The sequence below is a fragment of the Pimephales promelas genome, chromosome 23, assembly GCF_988280905.1.
Source record: "Pimephales promelas chromosome 23, fPimPro1.hap1.1, whole genome shotgun sequence".
Classification (NCBI taxonomy): domain Eukaryota; kingdom Metazoa; phylum Chordata; class Actinopteri; order Cypriniformes; family Leuciscidae; genus Pimephales; species Pimephales promelas.
In genome coordinates, this window is record NC_142791.1 from 16,833,151 (window position 1) to 16,848,332 (window position 15,182).

Genomic DNA, 15,182 nt, shown 5'->3' on the forward strand with positions numbered 1-15,182 from the left:
TCCATGTTACGACAGCCAAGATTTCAATGTTTATATATTTATAAAAACAAATGAGAAGAATTTAGCGATTTATATTGTTTTATTGTTTTATATTTTGTATTTTCCTTGTGAAGTTTTAACATCTGTTTCTTTTTAAGGTAGACAATATTAACATCTGTCCAGGGACAACAGATGAAAAATAGCCTTTTGGCTAATTCTGGTACATTAGCAGTAATGCTAATTAATGTGCACTGTCCCTGTCAAATAAATAAATAAAAATAAATAAGAAACATAATTATGTCATTACATTTTTTTAAATTATTATAATGCACGAAAACATCCTTATGTATAATTTAAATGTAAGTAGTCTAAAAATAATTTAATTCTAACCCTTAATGCTATAGTACTGCACCAACTGGGATTCCCTGTATAGTTTTAAGCATTAGTTGAAAGTATATTAAGTATTTTTTTTTTTTTTGAGGAAATTTGCCATGTATTGTATCTGATAGGTCCCAACTAATCACGATCGACTGCTTGTGAATCGAAAGCGAATCAAATGTGTCCGTGCCCAGCCCCAGCACCTCACCTTAGAGATCTTGCTCTGTGTTTTGGTAAAGTATTTCCTCTGAGTCTTCTCCAGAAGCTCAGGACCGCCAGCGATAGCCAGGATGATGCCGTCGGCCATTCGACTGTCATGGAGACAGAGATTAACAGCAGCTTCGTAATCCCCAGTGAGCAGGGCTTGTGTGATCAGCCCGTCGATATCTGAAACACAGCAAGCATGAGAAGTAAAAACTCAACTTCCCTCAGTAGGATTTGACTCCTAGTGTTATTTGATCAATCAACTATTGTTATATTAGGGGGGGGGGGCGGTTCTTAAAGACACTTGCCCTGGCTAACTTTGAGGTTAATGGCCTCGGAGGTTGGAGCTGGAGTAACGTCTATGTTGGATGTTTCCTCAACAACAGGCTCTTCATCATTATCGTCAACGGGAATCTCATCTAGGTCAGGCGTCTCTGTGACAGGAGGTTCTGCTTCTTCCTCGATCTCGACAGGGCTTTTCTCTTCAACCTGGATTAGAAAAACATAGGCAACACTTTATTTTAGTGTTCAATTCTTACTATGAACTAGTTGCTTATTATCATGCATATTACTAGGAATTTGTCTGTCTATTAGTAGTTATAAAGCACAAATTAATTCCATGACCATATTCTACATCCCTTAATCCACCCAATACCTAAACTTAGCAACCACCTTACTAACTATTAATAAGCAGTAATTAGGAGTTTATTAAGGCAAGTCATAGTTAACAGTGAATGTGTTCCAGATACAAACAACAACATTAGCATGGCGTCCTCTTCCTGATTCATTTTGACCACTTGACATTACAAATAAATCTAAACATTCTGAAACAAAAATTAAACAAATAAGCCAAATGAACCAACAATGAAACCAATGCCTACTTGAAAACTGAAAACAATGGCTACATAACACCAATAATCAGAGTGAGGAAAGCAAACAAACCACTTTCAATCCTATTTACATGCAATTTTTGGATTATCTCCCAAAAACATGGTCGCTTTACCACGTTTACATCACTATTCACATGTATCCCAACCTACAACACAAAAATGTTCAATTCAAATAGGCCTGCTTGCTGCTGCTTTTGTTTGTGAAATTTTCATAACCATTTTCCGTTATTTTGTCCGAGACACGGCTAAAAACGTCTCCATTCTGGTGTTAAAAACCATTAACAAAATGCATGACGTCCGTAGTCAAAACCATTGGTCAGAGTCGAAGAAAATAAATTAAAGCATACGTGAACCTGCAGTACTTCATATGTATTCTGCTTTCATGAGCTTAATCACATTATAATTATGGATATTAACAAGTAGATCATGAGAACTGAATCTAAGGCCTGAATCTAAACATATCCTTTTCTCTCTACTCTGATCTTCCGGACACAGTGAGGCTGCATTTGAAAACACCACTTTCTCGCTGTTGTGTGGACTGTGAAATCTGAGATATTTAAAAACGATGACGTAAGTTTAGGCGTGATGCATATTATTGCCGCTTCCAATGCCAAGGTCATGGGTTCGATTCCCAGGGAAAGCAAGAACAGATATGAATGTAAATGTGTACCTTGAAATGCAATGCAAGTCGCTTTGGATAAAAGCGTCTGCCAAATGCATGAATTAAAATATTGGACCCATAGATATTATACCGGCATTTTGCCTGTTATGTGCTATTCACTTTTTACACGGTTGCTAAAATATGTTACTTTGCACACACTCTTCATATCATAGTCCGGCAAAGATGACAGAAAATGTACTCGCATTTGCTGTCCTGCGACAAGGTGAATTTGAAATGAAAAAGCTGTTTTTCTAATGTCTGGATTAATGTAGACGTAGCCTTATCTACCCAGACCTTAAAGGGATAGTTCACTTTGAAATTAATTTTTGATATGTTTTAGCTTACCTCAAGGGCATCCAAGATCTAGGTGTCTTTGTTTCCACAGTATTTTCAATTTTGACATTTTTCAGTCAAACTGTTGTTGTCTATCAGTCATACACTGGAGGCGAAGGGGGTCCACCAAAAATTATGCACAGAGAAGTCAAAATTAAACATGATTTAATGACTCGTAAATGTAAGTACACATTGATGGCCTAAGACACGAAACGAGCGGTTTGTGTGAGAAAACGAACAGTATTTATATCGTTTTTACCTCTTGTAATCATAGCCATGACAAAATGATCTGACGGCACGGTGGCTTCGGTCTGCGCATGCACGGGAAGTGATCGCCTACGTCACTCTTTGTTTATACAGAGATTTCGGAAGTTTTAACTTTCACTAAACATTTAGATATATACGGGAAACCGCAATGGAAGACGATTTCGGTATATCTAAAAATGTTTAGTAAAAGGTAAAACTTCCGAAATCTCCGTGTAAATATTGAGTGACGTCACACGCAAGCGATCACTTCCGGCGTAACATTGAACTGATTCAGTTCGGTTCAGTTGGACATTGCACAACTGATTCAGATCACTTAGACGTGACTGTGATTACAAGAGGTAAAAACGATATAAATACTGTTCGTTTTCTCACAAAAACCGTTTCGTGTCTTAGGCCATCAATGTGTACTTACATTTACGAGTCATTAAATCATGTTTAATTTTGACTTCTCTGTGCATGCTTTTTGGTGGACCCCCTTAGCCTCCAGTGTATGACTGATAGACAACAACGGTTTGACTGAAAAATGTCAAAATTGAAAATACTGTGGAAACAAAGACACCTACATCTTGGATGCCCTTGAGGTAAGCTAAAACATATCAAAAAATAATTTAAAAGTGAACTATCCCTTTACTATGTGGCCTTGTTAGGAGATGATCACCGATATTCACTTCCCCTGTGACTGGTCATAATGTTTTGGCTCAGTGTATTTTCCATTTTGTTTGGTTTATAGAAAAAGAGTTGCTTGAGCTGCTGAATATTTTTACTGTGCAAGTTTCTTTTCCAAATCATTTTTTCACTTCCCCATCCTAAGAGAGAAGCTCATGGTGAAAAAGGTTTGTGTTACTATCTTGTTTTATATAATTAAATAAAATGTACCTTCTTTGTTCTCAAAAAACTCATTATGAAGTCAAACATGGTGAACTTGAACCCAGAGGCTGAATGAACGACTTGTGGGAAATAGAAAAAGGACTTGTAAAACACAGCTGGTGCACTCACCACATCAGATTTGGAGTGTCCTTCTAATGCTGATGCAATCTGAAAACCACAAGCAAATCTAATCAAATCCTACACTTTGAGGCCCGAAGAAGCACATTCAGATATTCACACTACAAACCATACTTTTTTTAAACCAATACCTTTAGGCTGAGCTCTTCCTTCTTGTATCCCAAAAGCTCCAAATATTTGCCACGTGCATCTTCTTCAAAGTTTACCTGAGAACATGAATCTATTGGTTACACCTTGATGAACACAAGCCTGCTGTTCTTGTAAGTATTCAAGTGACCTACCTTCAAAAAAGACCAAATGGTCTTCTCAAATTCATTCTGAGCAGCTTCGATCTTGGTTTGGCAGTACTCAAGGAAGTTTCCTGCGGTGAGCGTCGCCTGAAGTTGGTTTGATCGATCCAAGAAATCGGTTTCTGTCACAACCTGACTGACATGCACGACATGGGCAGAAGTCTGCTGGGGCTGATGGGCCGGCGGCTTGATGTTGTCCAAAGTGACTAGTTTGCCACCAAACTGTTCACAAAAAGACAAAGCTGATTTAAAACAAGGACACAAGGTTATCTGGTGCAATGCAGTGCCAGGTGCGACGCAAGTGTGTTTTGCTAGTTTCAGCCTGACGCAGTTATCATTTTCACGTCCCACATCACGTTGTTTAAATAGCATGCATTTACACCCATTTGTGCGCCCATGGGCTGCTGGTCTGAAACCAGGTGTGTTCGGGCGCATTGTTGGCACGTTGTTATTTTGAGGGAACTGAAATAGTCTGAGCCAGTAGCAGTAGCCAGTAACAGCTCGTTGTTGTGACTAATTTTGACGGCGCTGAGAACGCGAGAGCTTGAGCTCACAGCGCTTGCATTCTCTGTGTTAATTAGTCTACGATCTGTTATACATAGAAAAATAGTATATGAAAAGGCATTAGCGTATGCCGTGTGGTTGATGTCACAGACTGATCTCATGAAATGGCGTGTGTATGACACGCCAATTCGTATTTCCATTTTTGCCGTGCTATCAACACGCATAATCGCTTTTCAGCGTGTTTATGAACGCCGTTGACTTAACGTTACAATACTGTATACATAAATATATGAGCTACCCCAACCCCATCCCTAAACCTACCCGTCACTGGGGTTAATAGCATTTATGAGTCTTCCCCTACCATCCTAGGAAAAAAAAATATCGCTCCCCAGATGTAGATCTACATTTTGCTTCATTTCGCTCGGACATTTAATGGTGTGTACATACACGCATAGCTCAAAATACGTATAGATAACACGCATTTTTTTGGTTTGACGCGCCGCGTCAAAAACTATCCGACCAACGAGATCACGTGTCTGGTACTTCTGAAGTTACAGTAAAACACAACTTGGGGGCGCTCAAACACAAAACCGGTCTTGACGAGCACACATACGGTGAAGAAGATAGCCTACAGGGCAAGATACCTATGGGCACGACGAATGTTGGAGCATAAAGGGCTATGATAATATTTATATTAGTATTTCTGTAAAAAAAAAAGTATAGAAGGGTGACCAACAGTCCTGTTTTCATGGGACATGTGTAACGGTCACTTTGTGCTTTTATAGAAATCTGAGTTGAGATGCGCATAGTGTGCGTAGTGTCAGTTAGATTTTGACAAGCGAGGAGAGGAGATAACCGCTCTGCCGACTCTTTGTATTCTTTCTTTTATTTTATTTTTCTATTGTGACCAGATGTTTGTTTGTGTTTTTTTTTCTCGCTCGATCCCCATGTATGAGGACGAGTGTGAAGTTTGAGTGGTTTTATTAAACGCGGGGAAATACGACAACTCTCGTCTCTCGTGCATCTGTTCATCCGACAATGGCTATGTTTTTATCTCTGGGCAACATCTCAACTTTGCGTTACACATGTCCTGTTTCCACGTCCTGTCCTGGCTGTTTTTAAGTGATGAAAATGTCCTGGTTTTCAAAAAAAACTGCTGGGAAAGATCAGTTCTACAGCAAAATGGGCAAACAAGGTGGACGAGGAAGAAAAACAAGATAAAGAGGATGAAAACTAAAGATATAAATAGATTTTGTTAGTTTGTTTTTGTACGTTTGTGAGAGCTATTTTTTGTTAAATTTGGAGGCATTTCTTTTAGTTATTTATTATTTATATATTTATTTTTCTAATACAGAAGACATTATTTCTATCATTATTTCATTCATTACTTTTTTAATCTGTCATAATAAAACATTGAGACATGAATATGATCACCCTAGTACAGTATTCTATTATTATTTCTGTTTTACATTAAGCGCCATCTAATGTCAGGGAATGAATTTGTATGTTCACTCGGCTGATCGTCAGCGAAAAACACTTGGGTGTGAAGACAAAAAACGCGTTGAAAAACGCTGACGAATAACGCGCGCTGATATTCATCCCGGTGTGTACGGGCCTTAAAGGTTAAGAGGTCCATCTATCAATATTTTACATATACATTAGAGTTAGTTTATGGAGTAAATATATATAGGCAATAATCTGTGTGTTTAGACAGCTTTTTTTTTTTTAAATGGCGGGTAGTACTGGTGTTTTGTTGGTATTTCGGCCAATCAGCGTCACTAATGTCACTGTTCTTTCTACAACTTTTAGAGGTTTAGAGCCGACTCTGAAGTAGGAGATAAATTAGTTCCTCCAAAAGGTGTTCCTAGAACTAAAATCGTTCCTAGTTCCTGCGGTGCGAACACGCCAAAATCTGCTTACTTCCAGCAATAGTTCTAGGAACTATGAAAAGGATCGTCCGGTGTGAAATCCCATCATGATAGATCTGTGGCCACTCACAGCAAAAGATGCTCCGACGGGTCTCCGGATCCACTTGGGTGGTTTCTTCAGAGGAGTGATGGTGCTCTGGGAGGAGGGGGGCTGAGGCAGCTGGAGGGGCGGCAGCGTCTTCCCCGTACCAAAGGGATCCATATTTCCAAACGAGCTACTTAACTATTGACCCAAAGGACATCAGGAGCAACGGTGAGATCATCAACGTCCATGCATCTTATGAGAATGTGTGTATTCAGAGTTCAGTTGTACCTGATCAGCCTGTAAATGATTGGCAGCATCATTGCTTCCGCCCATAATGGAGTAGATGCTGATGTGGCCATCGAAGGCGGCGGCGGAGAGCACAGCTGGGTTCCTCGGGCACCACTGGATGTCGAAACACCACTGCGCACTGGTGGGCAGCTCGTACAGGACCTGACAGGAGACAGGAGGACATGCACGTCATACCGCTCTCAGTGTTGGCGGGGCCACGGTGTTCTTCAGGTCTCACCTCAGCCGTGTTGGGGTTCCAGCACAGGATCCGGTTATCTTTCCCACAGCTCAGGAGCAGCTCTGGATCTGCTACACTCCACGCTATGGACAAGATACCTCTGAAAGCGCACACACACATAAGGGTTAGGGGTGTGTGGTGTGTATCGCCAACTATTTTTTAAATTAATAAAAAAACTATTTCTAATGAAAAACAGCTAAGATGCTGGATGGCGTAATGTTGGCAGTTTACAACCATTTTCTCTCCTAATCCATGCTTAAATATTGTTATTATAATGTAATATACAGCCAAATGTCCAATAAAGCTGTTATCATTTACTTAATTTTTTTGTCAAATAACGGAAAGAGTATGATATAGTGACTGACTGCATGTTATCCAGCAATCTAAAAATGTTGGCTTTGTCGCCAGTCACTTTAAAAAAAAAAAATTGCAACAGGGGTCTGAAAAGTCGCTAATCTAGTAACATAGTCGCGCAATTTGCAACTCTGGTCCCAAACAAAGCCAGAGCAGAACTGTTGCGCTCCGTTCCTGAATATTCAATGACTCAATGACCCATTCATAAAGACAGTTGCTTCTTGAATGAGTTGTTTAAACTAATTGGTCACTAACTCAATACTTAAGACAAATGACATGCCACCATTTGAAGGAGGTTTTAGTTTAATATTTAAAGTATTATATTAAATTGAGTATTTACACAATAAATACATCTAAATTCTGCTTTAGATGCAGTTTCTATGCAACTTTTGCAGTGCAAAAATAGATTTTGATTGGTAAAAGCCTAAAGTGTCTCGTTCTAATTAATTGATTAAATGTAAGAATTTTACATAACAGATTATGCATAAATCTAATAAGGTTAAAACAATGCCCTTATAAAGATAAAATTGCCCCAGGAAATCAACTTAAGGTGGCACATATCACGCCTTCATGAAAAATGTCATTTCTGCTGTGAACTGACAGAATATGAAAAGATTTTAGGTCAGTATTGGTTTACATCTACCTTGTGTGGTTCTCCAGCACTTTGAGAGGCGAGGTGGCAAAGCGCAGGTCCCACATTTGTATGACGGGCATCCGGTCGTCCTCAGAGGCCAGAACCAGCTGAGTGGCCACCTCTGGGTTCCAGGACAGGCCAGAGCAGTGCATCTGAACCACAACACACACAACACACACATCACTGCAGGAACACAAACACGTCTCAGACGATAACAGTTACAGTGACAAAGAAATACTATAGAAGTACCACAGTCGTAACATGTTACTTTGTCATTAGTGAAGTACACACAAGTTATTAGGTGTTATTAATGCAAGTTCACCGTTATTAGTCAAATCAAGGCAAAGGCACAAACCCGGTTGCTGTGGTCGCTGACTTTGATGATCAGGTCGTTCTTTCTCAGGTCCCAGACCGAAGCTTTCCCGCTGGGACTGGCCGAGGCTAGGATGTGCTGAACCTGCTTGTTCCACGCCACACAGCTGATGTCCTCCAGGGGCTGGGGGAACAAACACCACAGTCAAACTGGAAAGGGCAAACCAGTCCAGCACAAGCCTCTATGAAGTTTCCATCCCTAGATATATGGGTTTCACTTTATTTTGATGGTTCCTTTAACACATTCTGTTGACTAGAGTTGTCAGAAAGTACCAATTTCGGTAGCAAAATTTTAAAATCGTGACGTACTAAAGGCATCAGCAAACCCAGCAATCCGCGTCTCCTTGTCAGGTCAGACACTCCCTGCTGTGTCCATTTCTATAACCCCAATATATATAAATATAAGTTCCCAATATAAGTTCTTAACGCAGCAATTACTTCCAGCCATGGTCAAACAGTGCGGTATTGCGAGAAACTCCTCTACTACCGAGCTAAAAACACACGTAAACAATACTTTTTTGACGTGGGAATCCTACCAACATGGCGGAGAGGGGAGGGGTTCTGTAAAATGACGTCAACTCCTCATTCTTAAAGTCCCCGTGAACCAGAAGTTGCAAACGATTTTTCTCCAGTGCTGTGACGTATTTCCAAGTGAAACGGAATATTGAACAGAGGGCAGGCGCTCCTCCTCTTCATCGCTCGCTCATAGCAAACTAACGGTTTGAGGGGAGTGGTTAAGCGTTTCCCCACCCAAACTGTGAAACCTACGTCATCAGAAAAAGAAACCGTTCCAGACCGGAAGTAACTTTTCAGATTTTGATTAAAGATTACTAAGATAAAACATTTTTTTTTAATATATATTCACTTGCACGGATTAATTGTTCACCACAAGACTAGTAATATGCGCTAACAAAGTAAATAGGTTCAATTTTGATTTCACGGGGACTTTAATAGTTGCAAGGTAACTTATAGTCAGTATAATGTCTGTTGAGGAACATCAAAATAAAGACTTAGCGGATATTAAGCAGACCGTTTACTAATACTCTAATGAGAGTTTGCTGAAATTTAGTTGCAAAGTTACTAATAAGCCCCTTTTCCACTAAAGCATTTTGAGAGCCGGTTCAGAGCCGGTGCCTGCGCGCGAACCAGTTCTTTGTGTTTTGACGGCTAAAGAACTGGTTCTCGGCCAGGAGAACTGGTTCCAAAGCGGCACCAACCTTTTGCTGGACTAGAACCGTTCTTTTACCAAGTCATGCTTACGTCGGGGGCTGGGGCGGGTTGAGATGTGTTCTAAACATCTTTTCTGACCATAATAAAGGATCGCAAATCCAGGAGAAACATTCGCAGAAACACGATGGAGTGAGTCCACCTTTGTAATTGTTATGCTTGAAGTTAACGCAATCGTTTCTATTTTTGTATTTTTTTAATTGAAGACATTATAAGCAAAGAAGAAAACAGTCACAATATAGAACAAATAAATGGAAAGAAAAAAAAGACACAATTACAGGGGTACATAACTTATCAGAAAAGATTACATATCAAACGAAAAGATTTACATATTTCAATTGTTTTTAAAACCTTCTTGGTACACGAGTTAGAGATAATCCCAAAGTAATGTTACTTGCAAGCGTTTCTAACTAAAACGTATGGCGACGTACACAGTGACGTAACGACATCGTTCCCTGGGCGCTCTAGTCAGTGGAAAAACAAACAGGTTCTGAAGCGGTTCGCAAGTTGAACCAACTCCGAACCAGTTCTTTTTTTCGTGGAAAAGGGGTAATTGTCAACAGACTGTTCAAAAGGGGCCATCACAATAAAGTGTTACCGATATACTGTATGTAGGCTTCCTTTTTATTATTATTCTTGTGACAGTTGTTTCATCCACTAGGCACATATCTGATTGCTTAGAAGAGAGATTTGATTCAGTCCTGTAACCCAGTGTTTCTCAGCCTTTTATTTCCAAGGGCCTTCATTGTGCACAATAATATTAAAAGGCTGTAACGCTGTAACGTACATCACTAGGTCCAGGAATCATCTGATTTACAGAAACTAGTCCATTGTAAATTGAGAATACTTTTTTTTTAGGATTCTCAGACCAGGATTCGCCCACAGTTCAACTAAAGTTACAAACTACCAGTTTGAATGAATAACAATTATTTGAAAGAACTACTCGCACAAATACTTTGTTTGTTTCATTACTGGATGAATCAGCGTTTTTAAACAAATCTCTTGAATGAATGATTCGAAGCCACACGTTTTTTAACAGTCGCCTGTTGCATATTCTGGTATAACAATGTAATCAATATTTGAAGGGTCAAGTAAGTTTCTTTCAAAAGGTGATTTGCTTTATTTTCGCTACCATAAACATCAATCAGTGTTTATGTTCTAGAGTCCATAGATTACAGTAACTTAAGTAAACTGATTCAATTTAGAAAGAATCCAGATGTTTTAAGAGCTGAATGTTCCACATTTTTTAACTAATGAATTTGTGAGACTTTTCCAGTTGTTGGTGATTTGCTGGATAAGGCCCTCTAAATATATTTTACTCACAATTGCTACCCGATAAAGAATTTTAGACCTGTATATATTCGATATAAAAATGGCCATGGCATTTTAAGATTCCATTAATTTATTCCAGATCTAGACGTCAATTTTTAAAACAAGGCTTCCTCATATATCTTGACCATCAAGACATGGGAACTCTGGTTAGTGGACCAGTTGAATTAGTTCAAAAGAAGTTGTTTAACCAGTGAACTAAAGACTTGTTTTCATTTCTGAAACACCCAATGGTGCAACTCGGACACATCGTCAGTGATAAAAACATGATCAGATGACATTCTTAAAGACACAATAAAACGTAACGCATTTGCACATAAGATCTGTACCTGTGTTTTGGGTCCTGGCGTCATTGGGGAGCTGAAGTTGTTCAAATCCCAAATGTAGATTTCGGACTCGTTTCCCCCAGAGGCCACAAGGTTTGGCTGAAGAGAAGAAAACATGTACACTAATCATCAAAACATCACTTACAGTCATGGACAAATCATTATTCTTGTACAAACCAGCCTTGGTTAGGGTCATTACCTGAAAGGAGTTGACATCGAGGGCTCTCACTGGCCCTGAATGTTTCTCGCTCTGGGAAATGATCACTTCACTATCTCCAGCAATAACTTTGGAGGCGTCGTAGAGGATGATGTTGCCGTTCTCCCCTCCAGCGATGAGAACGCCTGATGGCAACCCCTGGTCTTCAATGCCCTGCGGACCCCACACTAGCTTGTGGTATCTGGAGACAGGACACAAGCGTTACTACTGCGCTTCAAAACCAACCAACCAACTTTATTCGGAATTACAACATTAAATTGTTTATATCAATTTTTATAAATGATATTCCCTCGCTGACATAACACAGATTCAGATTATTTTATTTCATGCCATGTCAGCAGTCAGAGCTATTTTCATGGCAAAAATTCATTTACAAAAATACAAACATCATATATAAATACAACAAAAACAAAACAAATATAAACAAGAAGTCATATTATGCAATATATTTTTTTTAAATTAACATTTTCAGGACCTTTTCAGGCATAATCTCATTAAATATGTCCTTCAAAGAAGTAACTTCATAAAAGAGCCTTCTGCTTGCGTTAAGTCCAGGACAATCTAATAAAAAAAATTTCTGACATAACACAAAGCTAAAGAAAAAAACATAACGATGAAAACAGAGACGACTCCTTTCAGACAGTTCAGAATCCTTTTTTTTTTTTTTTGCAGACCTTTGACATTCAAAAACAGCTATAAACACACTATATCTGAAAAAGAATATAATAAGGGACACTTTAACACGTTTTCTTAAAGGGGTAGTTTAATGCTTTTTTTCTTTTCTGTTTATCATTTTACTCATCATCTTTTTTAAACCTATATAATGTTCTTGTTTCCATGGAAAACTAAAAGTGATTCACAGAAACTCAAAGGTGCTCTTCACCTTACAATGAAAGTAGAGCTGCACGATTAAACCTTAAAAGATTGTGATCTCGAATAAAACACCCGCTCGATCTCATTCCTTAATGACGACAGCGATTCCCGGTGTCTATTAAACCTGACAAGTACAATCACAGCGAACATTCAGATCTGCAAAACGCTGATTCATCCAGTAATGAAACAAGTGAAGTATTAATGAGCGAGTCATTGAATCATTCATGCAAATTGCAAACCATTTTTTTTATACCTAGCAATTAACAATTTTCATAACCTCTAGTAATTTACATGTTGTTTTTTTTAGTTTGTCCGTTTTAAACCATGGGAGAATCGTAAAAAGTAAATTAAATTTCCTTTCTAAATGGAAGTAAATGGGGATGTGTGCTTACATTAAAAATTTATTCCAAGTCTTCCGAAGACATACAAAATAAGTCATCATTGCCTATTTTTGGAGAACTGTTAAAGGATCACATAAAAGCATGTGTGTGATTCAGTGTCTGTTAGCACTGTTTCAGTAAATCATTAGCACGCGATGCGAGCATATATCAGTACCTGTGTGGAGAGGAGAAAGAGCCACATGACTTCATGGCTAAAGTGGGATCCGTCAGATCCAGTTCGAAGATCTCCAGTGACGCAGTGGTGCTGAAGGTGGCATCGAGCTGCTGGGCAGAGGTACCTGACAATTAATCATAAAGAAGACTAATTAGACCACATAATCAGGGTTCCCAGGCCAGACGTTTTGGCCAATGACTTTTCCATGTATTTTCCAGTTCCTTGTGATTACTATCAGGTCTTGATGAGAAGAACTATTCGGAACGGGAAGAAACGTTAATACCACCTGATCGGGACAGGGCTGCATTTAACATTTGCACAACGTGCTTTTAAGCATCGCCAATTTAAATATTCAAGCACAAGAAAACACGAAAGAGAACTCAATTCAACAGTGTGAGAAGTTGTGAGCACACACATCTAGAAAGCTGCTTCTCAGAACTGAGCTCTCGTTCACATCTCACATCCGGACTCAGCGAGTATCCTAGTAAACACAGTCTGTTATGTCTTAAGTTAAGTGAAAATAAACAGTTGAGAAAGAGAACGTGTAACAATGTATAGACCATTTCAAAAGATGTAAACAACACTGGCCCAGAAGCACTTCCTGTTTCAGTTTGTAACCGTTTTCTTTATTTCACATGTAAAGAGAACATCTTAAAGATGTTTGTTTAAATTTTTGATTCAGTTTTAAATGTTCTGTTGGTTGTATTTTATCCCAGCTTTTATGTAGTGTTAAAAAACTGAAACAGGAAGTGCTTCTGGACCAGTGTTGTTTACATCTTGTGAAATGGTCTATAGGATGAGTGCAGCTCTTAAAGTGACAGCAGCCTAATAAACCTGCTGCCATCTTTGCTTTAATGTTAATCAAACAGTACAAAATCTCACCTTGATCTTGACTGAATAACTTTTCTAACTTTAATAAGGATTAATCTATATTTAATTTATAATTTAGTAAAGACTATGCACTGATATTTTACATGTATTTATTGATTTTCTCTATCTGAAAATTACGCTTAGAGTTACTGTTTATTTTATTTGTATGGTTGTTCTATTACTTGTACTTTCATTCTATTTAATGACAGATTCCTCCTTTTTTAACAATATTTTGTAATGTATATGAGTTAGGCTAGTAGTTTTAAGTTTCACAACCTTATTTATTAACATTATGGGTTAAAAACAATGAAGACAATAACTAGCCCAATTTTATTTTTTACTTTTTTATTAAAATTTTAGCAGGAATCTAAACGGCCCATAATAACACATCCTTAGCTTTGAGTCCTGAATATATTGGGATCTTTAAGAATCAAAATCAAATCCAGAATCAATTCACTAATGATTCATTTAGACTGATTTGTGATCAATTTTTCCTATAATGACTATGTAGTAGTTATGAATCATATTTTATCATCATATTTTACAGTTAATGGACAATTAATCTATCGAGCATTTTGTGAAAGTGTAAATAAATGACTGTTGTGTTGCTCTTTCACAGCTTAGCTGGTGCCAGTGACATGTCCCATCAGGTCGGCTGTCCCGTGTCTGACGGCTTGTGTGGAGGAACGGGCACCGTTACCTGCTGCCAGGTAGATGGGGTGCTGCTGCGCGGGACTCCAGGCCTGGATAGCGGTTCGGTTGATCTCTTTTAGCTTCATCCTAACATTAAAACAACAACACACATGTTATAGGCTACGATCACTTTAACACATGTCACCATTTACAGTTGGCATCCAAATTTTCCAGGTAAGGAAAGGTAATAAGGTTTGTTCTGTTTAGTAGACTGTATCACTCAATGGGAGCAATCTCCTAAAAATAATTCAATTAAAAATTAATAATTATTATGACAATAAACACGTGATATATTATAAAAGCAAAAGTGCAAAAGCAGCTGGGACATTGAAATGCCAACAAATCTAATAAGATCATGCTGCTGAATAACTTAAGACATCAGGTACCCATCACAATGGGCCAATTAAATATGATTACGCTTAATTAGGGTTTCATAAACACTGTCAGCGTAATAGGAGACAAGATCACAACAGACATATCGTATTGAATGAAACATGCAATCTACACACGTAATGTCCATTTAAAACAGATAATAATGTAGCAGAGAGGCTAATGCAGCAGTCTACAAGAGGATTTTCTTGAGTTTTAAAAGTGTTTACCTTCTGTTTTCGTTCTTCCAGCGGTCAAACACACAGATGCATCCACACACAAACACGAGCGTCGCAGTGAATTAGCAAAATAACTTTATAATATCCGAGGGTTTGTGTGTTTTCTGAGGGATTTGCCCCGGCTCCGGCTGCAG

The 15,182-nt window shown here is 38.6% G+C and overlaps 1 protein-coding gene across 7 annotated transcripts in view; it reads right to left on the reverse strand.

Annotated features, from left to right (window-relative positions):
* sec31a (SEC31 homolog A, COPII coat complex component) overlaps positions 1-15,180 on the reverse strand; it is a 34,828-nt gene extending 19,648 nt beyond the window's left edge. For all 7 annotated transcript variants that reach the window (XM_089126368.1, XM_039676126.2, XM_039676128.2 and 4 more), the window contains exons 1-15: positions 15,040-15,180; positions 14,448-14,527; positions 12,878-13,001; positions 11,432-11,630; positions 11,236-11,331; positions 8,334-8,474; positions 7,988-8,130; positions 6,991-7,090; positions 6,753-6,914; positions 6,510-6,662; positions 3,999-4,229; positions 3,849-3,923; positions 3,709-3,747; positions 870-1,050; positions 566-744 (exon numbers count right to left, since the gene is read on the reverse strand). In XM_089126368.1, the coding sequence (XP_088982494.1) occupies positions 566-744; positions 870-1,050; positions 3,709-3,747; positions 3,849-3,923; positions 3,999-4,229; positions 6,510-6,662; positions 6,753-6,914; positions 6,991-7,090; positions 7,988-8,130; positions 8,334-8,474; positions 11,236-11,331; positions 11,432-11,630; positions 12,878-13,001; positions 14,448-14,526 (1,902 nt within the window). In that variant the 5' untranslated portion in view covers position 14,527; positions 15,040-15,180. The remainder of the gene's footprint in view (positions 1-565; positions 745-869; positions 1,051-3,708; positions 3,748-3,848; positions 3,924-3,998; positions 4,230-6,509; positions 6,663-6,752; positions 6,915-6,990; positions 7,091-7,987; positions 8,131-8,333; positions 8,475-11,235; positions 11,332-11,431; positions 11,631-12,877; positions 13,002-14,447; positions 14,528-15,039) is intronic.
* Positions 15,181-15,182: the final 2 nt, after the last annotated feature.